The sequence below is a fragment of the Copadichromis virginalis genome, linkage group LG1 (genome assembly GCF_057382275.1).
Source record: "Copadichromis virginalis isolate Kocher_CV1m ecotype Utaka linkage group LG1, C_Virginalis_male_GT1.1, whole genome shotgun sequence".
Taxonomy (NCBI): domain Eukaryota; kingdom Metazoa; phylum Chordata; class Actinopteri; order Cichliformes; family Cichlidae; genus Copadichromis; species Copadichromis virginalis.
In genome coordinates, this window is record NC_140618.1 from 25943072 (window position 1) to 25953218 (window position 10147).

The window sequence follows — 10147 nt, forward strand, 5'->3', positions numbered from 1 at the left end:
GTGGTTAAGGCTGCCGTATTGCGTGCTTTTGAGTTGGTGCCTGAAGCGTACCGTCAGAAGTTTCGGCAGTGTGTGAGGGGGGGGGATCAGACTTATGTGGAGTTTGCGCGCGAGAAGGGTTTGCTCTTTGATCGGTGGTGCCAGGCTAGTGAGGTTAAGGAGTTTGCACAGTTGAAGGAGTTGATGTTATTGGAGGATTTCAAGGGGTGTCTGCCGGAGCGGGTGGTTGTTTATTTGAACGAGCAGAAGGTCGTTTCCCTCGCGAAAGCGGCGGTTCTGGCAGATGAGTTTGCTTTGACGCACAAGAGGGGTTTTTCCCCTCCGTTACGTCGGGGTTCTAGAGTTTTGCCGGAGGTGGGGGGGGGGCGTTCTCCCCCGCTCTCGCGGCGTAGCCCTACGGTGGCCGCTGGGGACCGCCGATGTTTTTTTTGTCATGAGCTCGGTCATCTCGTTGCTTCTTGTCCCGTGCTGAGGGCGAGGGAGGGGGCGCGGGCCGACATTTCGGGGGGGGCCGTGCAGTGTTGCTCCGCGGTAACCCGCCCTAGCTTAATGCCGGTTGGCGTCGTTCCGCGGGGGATAGATGAGGTGTTTCGACCGTTTGTTTCGACGGGGTTTTTATCGTTGTCTGGTGATGCGGGGGACCGGGTTCCGATCACCATCTTGAGGGATACAGGGGCGAAGCATTCGGTGGCGCGGCATGGAGTCGTGCCTTTTTCTCAGCAGTCGTACTGTGGTTCTGATTTGCTGGTGTGGGGTATCAAGGTGAGTCTTTTACGCATGCCTCTCCATACGGTTACTTTGACCTCGTCCTTCGTATCGGGCGCTGTGCGGGTGGGGGTTCGAGATCAGCTGCCAATTGAAGGCATTGATCTTGTTTTAGGAAATGACTTGGCCGGGGGAAAAGTGTTTCCGGCTATGCCGGAAGTTATTGAGTGTCCTACTTCGGATCGGTTATGCCAATTCCCGTCGGAGCTGGGTGACCCCACAGTTTATCCGGCATGTGTGGTTACTCGTGCTCAAGCTCGTCGCTTGGGTGGTGAGGTGGACATATCCGAAATGTTTCCGGACGGCTCTGAGCCGCATGATAGTTCTGTTCCGGGGGTAGATGGTGGGACGGCGAAGGTTTTTAGTATGGTGTCGGAGAAGGAGGCAGCAGGTATCCGCAGGTTTGTGTGTGGTCAACTCCGTGACGAGGCAGACCTGAGCACGCTGACCTTGGGAATTTTAAAAAAGAGATATCAGACACACAACAAATGTGACTCATTAAGGCCAGAAGTAAAAACTTTCATGAAACAGGTGGTGCAAGAGGAACTGATGAAAATGCAGGATAATGATGAAAGTGAAAGTGACTCAGAGACTAAGAAGCTCCAGAACAAAAGGAAAAGAGAAAATGGAAATGACGAGGTCATGAGTGAGAGTGAAGATGAATCCTGGGCAAAGAAATCACAAAATAATCATTCAAGCTCATCATCAGAATCTGAGGTTCAAGAGGACAACAAAACAGAAAGTAAGGAAAGCAGCAATGATGAAGAAAATGCCAAATCTCAAGCTGATGGTGAAGAGCCAGAGGTGAAAAAATCACAACAAAAGAGAAATGAAAATCGTCAAATTGACAGTGACGAGTCTTCTGATGAGGAACTCAGTGAGGAAAGCAACTGCAGTGACAGTCCAAAGAAAATGGTGAGAATGAACGTCGAGACAGTAACCAGCAGTAAAGATGAAGGAAGGAGAACACCACTGAGTGATGCAGGAAACGAATCAGATGGAGACTGCAAGTCAGAAACGAGTGACAAAATTAGGAGCGACGAGTCTTCTGACAGTGAAAAAGAAGATACAAAAGTGGAAGAGAAAACCAGTGACCCAGACTCAGTTTCATCACTACCTTCTTTGGAAGATGAAAAAGAAAATAAGACTGATAAAACAAATGATAAAAAGATGAAGAAGAGTGTGAAGAAAGATGAGAGCACCAGAAAACCAAAGTCTGATGACAAATCGGTGGCGAGGCTTGAACGTTATATTGCCCTCTGCGGCGTGAGGAGAAATTACAAGAAGCTGCTGGAGGACTGCCGCTCCCAGGTGGCTGTTCTGAAGAAGGAGCTTGAAGAGCTTGGTGTACATGGTCAGCCAACTATTCAGAAATGGAAAAAGGTCAGAATGAAGAGAGAGCAAGCTCAAGAACTGGCTGCTCTTGATGTCAACAACATCATTACCACACAAGGTCGACCTACACGCAGGGGTGCCTCAGCAAGTCAGAAACAACAGGACTGTCCGTCCTCTGAATATCAGCGCACTCTAAACTCGGAATCAGACAGTGATCAGGAAAACAATACCCACAGAGGTCGCAGGAAAATGTCCGAATGGGCCAACCTGCAGGGGATCATCAGTGATGACACAGACAGTGACTAATGAGTCTGGTTTCCCCCTAGGAAGTGTTCGATTTGTTTGTTTGTTTTAATGTTTTTGATACTAGGTCTAGCATCTCTCTAATGAGATGCTTGATTTTAGGTGGGGGGGTGTTATGACCCAGGGTCATTATTTGCGGTACGGTGTTGTTATTGTTTGTATTTGTATTCAGTGTTGCTTGTTTCCAGGTGGAGGCCACCCATTGGTGGAGGAAGGAAAGAGGCCAGCTACAAAAGGGGTTGGACTGGGTCGGCGAGCAGACTTCCTGGTTTCCCGTGAGCTGTGTGTCTGAGGACCGTCGTGGTGTGTGACTGCACGGGGCTGCAATATTAAAGCTGAAAAAGGGGTTGTACCTGGGCTTGGTAGCTGTAGGGGTGGGAAGCCGTTTTCTTTTATTCCCCTCTTTTCTCCTGTTTCGGGTAGGGAGACAGGTTAGAGAATTGTATTTTGTTTTGGGATCGTGGGAGGTAAGTTAGCTCTGTTTTTCTTTCTAGTGTGTTTTGTTTGTTGTTTTGGCATCGCCCACCCTGAAGCTCACTACCTGTTCAGTAAATAAATTAACCAACTCTCGTCATTCTTTTTTTTTTTTTTTTTTTTTTTAAATGACATCAGAAACAGTAGTATGCGACATTACGTGATGGCAGAGCTTCAGTTCATCCTTTGTCTTTTTTTTTTTTTTTTTTTTTTTTTTTTTTTTAATAAATAGGACAGGGGGAATGAATGAGAGAGAGAGGGGGAGAGAAAGAAAGAAAACCCAAGGGGAGAAGAGACGGTGAGAAGGGGGGGGAAGAGAGACAAAAAAAAACAAAAAAAAAAAAAACTCCTGGGTCACCTGTATGGAGAAAAAAAAAACAAACAAAAAAACAAACAGAGGAGACAGCAAACAACAAAGAGCAACATAATAATAGAGAAAACAAAGCACCATCACAATAAACTAGCTAGTCATAGATATCAGTATTTACTAAGTAATAAACGATATTGTGCAGCACGCAAGATAGACAGCGCACAGTGTGCTTTGAGGCAGCAGCCAAGAAAGCTTTAGTCCGCGTCTGTGAATACCCATGTGTGCATACCTGTGTGGATCAGCATGCTTGCATTCCAAAGGTTTCTCCATGTAATGATCTGCTAGGGAGTGTGGGGGGGCCACAGCCCCGTCCTCCAGGGTGTGAAGCGGGTATGGAGGAGATCAAAACTCCAGACATCCAGAGGCCCCCAGAACACAAGAGACCATGGAAGACCAACAGAGGGGCAGCCGCGCCACTGTTCCAGTAAGAGCTGAGGAGAGTCCCAGACGAGGGCTCACTCAGCAGCCGCGGAGCAGAAGCCAGGGGGGGTTGCAGTGACGCGCCCGTGAGCTCCGCCGGCCCCCAGCTGCGCCTGAGTGACCGAGCCCTAGGCCGAGAGGCCGGGGGCACCCCACCTCCAAAGGGGCCCGAGCGAGCCCCAGGCCCCAGGCCCCGACAAGCGGCCGCCAAGGAGTGAGCCGGTGTGTACCCGGACGCCCACCCCCAGACACAAAGAACCACCAACACACCGACACCTGAGGGAGTCCGCCACCGGCAGGGGAAGTGGTGGTGGGTGGAGATAGGCCTCCAAACCTTGGAGGGCCTGAGGTGTCCCCAGAGAGGTGGCGTCTGATACCCAACCTGACATATAGACACAGACATACAGGCACACACAGACACAAACATCCATTCCCACCCTCATGCTCTCATATGCACTTACTCCACACTCAACCAACGTGGAGACAGACATAAAGAGACGCTGTACACACAATCACACTCCCCAAGCGTACTCTACAAACCGGGTCTAGGTACCCTTGCCCCTGGAGGGGGGAATTGCACCCAGACCCAGGTGGTGTTACCCTTTTCCCTGCGGTGGGGAGAGGCAGACCACCCCGACTCCGCAGCAGCAGGGAGGCCCCACACCCCAGACCGCAGTCGGACGGCCAACTCCTCCTACTAGCCCTCCCGCTCCAGCAGGCCGCAGAGAATGGGGGTGGGAGAAGACTCCAAACCTCCCTCCACCCGCTCATTGTAGTGTTGATGCATATGTGTTCTAAGGTGCAATTAAAACCCAGGAGGGCGTGGAGCTACCTGCCAAGGAGCAGCAGGTAAGCGCATAGTCCCTCCTGCTAACCCTCAATGACTAAGTGTATTTAAAATTGAGAGGTGGGCAACGACGCCAGGGGTGGGGTGTACACCCTGATGGTGATTTGGACTCCGTGATTGTGCCCACCCCCAAGATCCTATATGTATGTGTAATGAGAGTGTGAATAATGTGAATGTCTAAGTTGTGGGATAAAATTGAGGCAGAGGCAGCCAGAAGGGGACGGGGGGGGGGGTAGCCTCCTCTGCACCCTGGTGACATACCCCCACTCCAAGGCCCTGCATGTGTGGGTGGTTGTGGAGGAGCGGGAAGAGGGAGGCAGCTGGAGATGGGGAGGGAAGGAAGGGAGGGGCAGGTAACCCCTCCCTGGGGCCAGCTCCCCCGCTGACCCCAGTAGGCACTCCCACCCTCCGCGACCCGCCAGGGAAGGGGGGCCCAGGCCCATCAGACCGGGGCCCAGTGCAGTAGCGCCCCCCGGCTCCACAGAGCCCTGGACAGTCCACCCAACCTCACCACAGAGAAAACTGCACCCACCCCACCAACCACACATCTTCCAGACTACATAAGACGGTAAACGCCCAGGCTGAGATCTTCCTCCACCTCTCCTGTATCTCCCCCTCCTGCAGAGAGTTCCTGAGAGAAGAAAGCTCCTGCCAGATGTGACCATCCCCCCCACCAGTTGAAGAGCCCCCCAGGCGGCTCGATGCACCGGCGGCACCCTGCTCCAGGGCCGGGCCCCCATGCACCCACCCGCCCACAACCCCGGCAACACACCAACCAGGACCCGAGCCCCCGAGGCCCGGCCCGGGCCCCCGCCCAGAGACGGAGCACCCTGTTCAGTAAATAAATTAACCAACTCTCGTCATTCTGCCGTGGTGTGATTTTTTTTGTCGTTATTATGTATCGGGTTTATCTTTTTGTTGTGTTGCACCCCGGCTTCGGGCCGGTGTGTAACAAGCAGTATTGTCTTTTTGCTGCTGTGTTGCTATTTTCTGTGTGTGTCCATGGACAGACAGATAGACCTATGACCACCTGCTAAAGTAATATTTCTGGGATATCTCCTTTGTGGTTCTTCCCACAGCAGACACACTGTTTTTTCACTCACAAGGTGAAAATAATGCCAGTCTCACTGCTGTGGCTGTTAATAAAAAGGCACGTCTGTTATGTTAGTCATCTCAAACCCAACATGAGTGCAGAACACTCCTAATGTGCACACATGCACTCTCTCATCTGTTCCACTTTTTGACTCGTCCTTTGTAAAGACATTGTCTCAAGCATTGTCTTATCTCATCTTATCCTATCTTATGCAAAAACAGTCACCTCGAGGCACTTTATGTTGTAAGGTAAAGACTCTAATGATACAGAGAAACAACAATCAAACGACCAACTGGGAGGAAGCACTCGGCGACAGTGGGGAGGAAAAATTCCCTTTTAACAGGAAGAAACCTCCAGGGAATCAGACTCAGGGAGGAGCAGCTATCTGGTCCTTAAAGCATTTTCCAATTAAAAACAACATTACATTTCTAGGAAACAAAAATCTATATGTTTAGTCCATATGTTGATAGTTTACATAGGTTTACTACAAAATTTCTACATTTTTAGACATTGGACTTCATAAGTTATACCTTGCTAGTACCAGGTTAGACCCCTTTTTTCAGATGACAGTATTACCAGGCCCTAAACTAGACAAACTAGCCTAAATATTAAAGTACCACAGGTTGGAAGTAAATAAGGCCAGCCCACTTATAGCCCAGGGAGGAAAGTGGTGAGCTGTCCTATGAAGGACAGGTCCCTTCTATTATTAAGATGTCATTAGCAGACGATAGCAGACCTTGGCTGCCAGTTGAAGTTCCCCAGAGAGACCACCATAACGTCACTGGGTCCAGATCATGTTCTAGTACATGGTCATCATTATGACATATATTTAAAAATGCAAAGATGAGAAACTCTATTCTTGTTTATAATTAAAACCTGCTGTTGCTGTTGTCCTAGAAGATCATGTGTTTCTATTGTTTCTATGCAGTAATAAAAATTCTTATGATTAATTACAATTGCTTTCCTTTTTGTGGTGAATTGGGTCTCAGTGGTCTAAACATGCAAATACAACTTATGTATCATATGAAATCAAAGGGCATGAGGAAAGCCACTACTAGCCTTTCTTATTTTGTTGATGAAGAGCCAGCTAGCACAAGACAATGTGCATCCAGGTGTATTTATAAAACATTAAACGTTTTCACACAAAGGGTTACACAGGCTAATTGTTAAGTTTCTCAATTTTACCAAATTATTGTGGCAGCAGGATAAAAGCATCTATAAAAATGTTCCTTTTTTCTTCAATTTTTGTCAAAATAAATAAATAAAGCACAGATGCTGACACATTTTACTGAATCATTCATTATTTTTACTCTTTCCAATTGCTAATGGAAATAATAGTCTTTGGTGTAATTTTTAATCACTGTCTTCTTAGAGAAAAAGTTTAAACTTTTTTTTAGAAGAGCACCATAAACAATGTGCATATTTATGTCTTTAATAAATAATGTAACCTTGTATTTAGAACACCATATGATTAAATTATAAAATAAGTGTAGTTGATTCACCCACTGGCAATTAACAGTGTGAAGTGACAAGAGCAGAGGCATTAACCGTTGTCACTGCACTTATAATATGTCATCATTTTATAAAAAGCCTAATTAATTTGTCACATGAAAATTAAAACAAGTTTACATGGCAACACTGAAATGTGACATGTTTATATAAGCACATGCTATGTCACAACATCGGGTTGAGCAGGATGCTCCCTCAATAATAAGTAATAACTTAACCCTTCTAACCCTGTAACATTGTTTGTGAAAACAAAAACAATAAACAAATGTGCGACTTAACAGTAACCTAACGAATAAGTCACACTGAAATTTCAGCATAAAGCTACTGAACATAGCACTGGCATTTTGAGCAGCAGCGAGCAGCAGTGTAATCCAGAGCAACAGGATCGAAATCTGCAAACAGTTGATTACATCTACACAAAATGCACAACAATTAATAAGTTCAACAAATCTAAATGATATACCATTATAGACTCACACAGACAAAATTAAGGACATTTGCCCTACAGTAAGTCTTTATATTTCAGAGACCCTATTAAGAATTAAATGGGTGTACAGGATAACCTTACTCGTGAGAAAATACAGAACTGAGGCTGTTGAGAGAATCACCATCCATACGTCCATCCAGCCATTCATTCATTCTTTGTCTTGTGGTTCTTTGAAGTTTATTAATAGTGGCAGCAGGTTAAACAGGGAATTCCAGATGTCCTTCTACCAAGCAGCATTACAAAGTCCTCTTGGAACTTTGTAATGCTGCTTTCTGATGTGTTCCAGTTCCAAATAAGATATAAAATCTCTCCCAAGGTCTCCCCCTTGTTGGGCGTGTCCGGAAAACCTCCAAGTGGGCCTGGAGGCTTTCTGAGATCCAAACCACCTCGTGGCTCTACTCCTAGCTCCCTCTGTATGTCTGGGCACATCCTGTCTCTAAACTCAAATGAAAGGGAATCACCACTGTGATGTGTAAGAACTTTTGTCATGTTCATTCATACATAAAGATGGAAAAGGGGATGGAGGGTAGAATTTATTACCAATACCAAGGATTATGATGTCACTATTTTATATGAATCATCCCTAAAAGCACATGTCTGAATAAGCAAGGATCCAAATTTCTGGTACCAGAAATGTCCTGGTTTCTTTTTTGCATTGTTGTTACAATTGACCAATGAGAAGGAGTCATCTGACTGAAGAAAAATGGTGTATATGGAGTGCAAAAAAGGGAGCATGTTTGATAAAATGATATTGTAAAATTATCCCACTTTACTTGAGTAGTTAACCCTTAATTATACTTCATAAATGTGTTTTTATGATGTGGGATTGAGGATACTGTATGAGGCATTACCTTGCTGGGCATTTACACCAATAAAAGTACAATGCTTTAAATATTTAATGCACTACATAAAGTAGTGCATTAAACTGCACTTGCTAATGGTGCTCAGTGTAGTGTGCTACTTAAAGACAGAGCCACTGAAGAGATTGAAGTAAATCTGTATAGTGTTGCGCCAATGGAAAATTACTTCCTGTTTATATATGTCAGTAAGTTTGAGGCTGCAGATGCAAGTGTAAGTGCTGCATGCAAATGACCAGGGTGCCTCTGCCTGGGCTCCATGAGGGATGCTAATGTGAGCATCAAGCTTTCTTTAGAATGCAAGTCAGACTCAATTGACGTGCACGCAAACATGAACTTATACCTGAAGAGGGTAAAGCTGTTATTCAGATGAATCTGAACCAATCAGCATGTGACGGGATTGCAGACTTTGCCCTTGCAGAGTCAGGTGCTTCCTATGGCAGCTTTAGAAAAAACTGCAATTTTCTAACTTGTCACTTTAAATTCAGCTTCTTTGTATTTATTATATTTGCAGAAGAGCAGTTTTTGTTCATTAGAGCCGTGAGCAATAAATTCTTAAACCCTCTTACACTGGCATCAATTTGAAAGTATATATATATATATATAAATAGATAGATAGATAGATAGATAGATAGATAGATAGATAGATAGATAGATAGATAGATAGATAGATAGATAGATAGATAGATAGATAGATAGATAGATAGATAGATAGATATGAGACTCGAGAAGAATTACCAATGTGATTCTCTTGTTAAACAGACTAGAGTCTTCTTTATATATAATGCAATAGTGGCAATGTAAAGTTCATGACAGGTAGTTCTGCAGCCATAGTTAATGTAGCCTTGGTGCTTTGACAGAATGTGTTTCTATTAGATACTCCAGGGATTTTCAGTATCCTCTCTTTCTAATGAAATGTCTCGAAATGTTGAAGTCATAGTTTGTGAATCACTCCTCCACTCACAGTCGCACACTCACATTACATGGACTGTGGGACTGTACTGGAAGTAGCTACTGAGGCACTGCAGCACATTTTCTTCTTCTTTTTTTTGTCTATGCTTTGTCTTTGTCTATGTTTTTTTGTTACGATGCCATAAGGAAAGTGACTGAAATTATTTCACATTTTGCATTTTGTTGTTGCATTCACATTCACAGCAACAATTCTAGGATCTGAAAACTTAAAACAAAAAAAAACACTACTTGTGGAAATTTTATGATTTTTTGCAAGAATGGGAAAAATAGATGCAAGCTTAAATATCTCTCCATCATTGTTCGGAATGCTAAAACGGACTTTCATTCTACCTCAGGTACACACAGACACAGAAACATGCACATCTGTGTAGCCACGCCAGAACTAGAGCCACTGTTTCACTGCTCTACTAAAATAGTTAAAAACTGTTTCTGTAACCTTACTGATGCAGAATTCTTTACATCTTTGGTTTATTAAATTGTAACCAGTAAAGGTTTTGCTGAGTGTAATTTTCACACTGCTATATTTTTAAGATATATTTAAAAACTCAGAATATAAATTAATAATTAAATCAGGGATGCATCTGCTTTTACAATGTTAGAAATTCTGTTTTTACTAATAAAAACAATATTTATGATTTAAAGTCTGGGATCAAGGTGTGTTCTTTTGTGCTACAGTCACCAAAGTGAGAGCAGTGGTTGGGAACCAGGTCTGCAT

The 10147-nt window shown here is 44.8% G+C and overlaps 1 protein-coding gene across 1 annotated transcript; it reads left to right on the forward strand.

Annotated features, from left to right (window-relative positions):
• Nucleotides 1–517: 517 nt before the first annotated feature.
• LOC146718862 (uncharacterized) lies at nucleotides 518–2420 on the forward strand. The gene has a single exon (XM_085452679.1). It carries the CDS (start codon nucleotides 550–552, stop codon nucleotides 2404–2406), a length of 1857 nt encoding a protein of 618 aa, XP_085308805.1. The 5' UTR covers nucleotides 518–549; the 3' UTR covers nucleotides 2407–2420.
• The last annotated feature ends 7727 nt before the right edge of the window (nucleotides 2421–10147 follow it).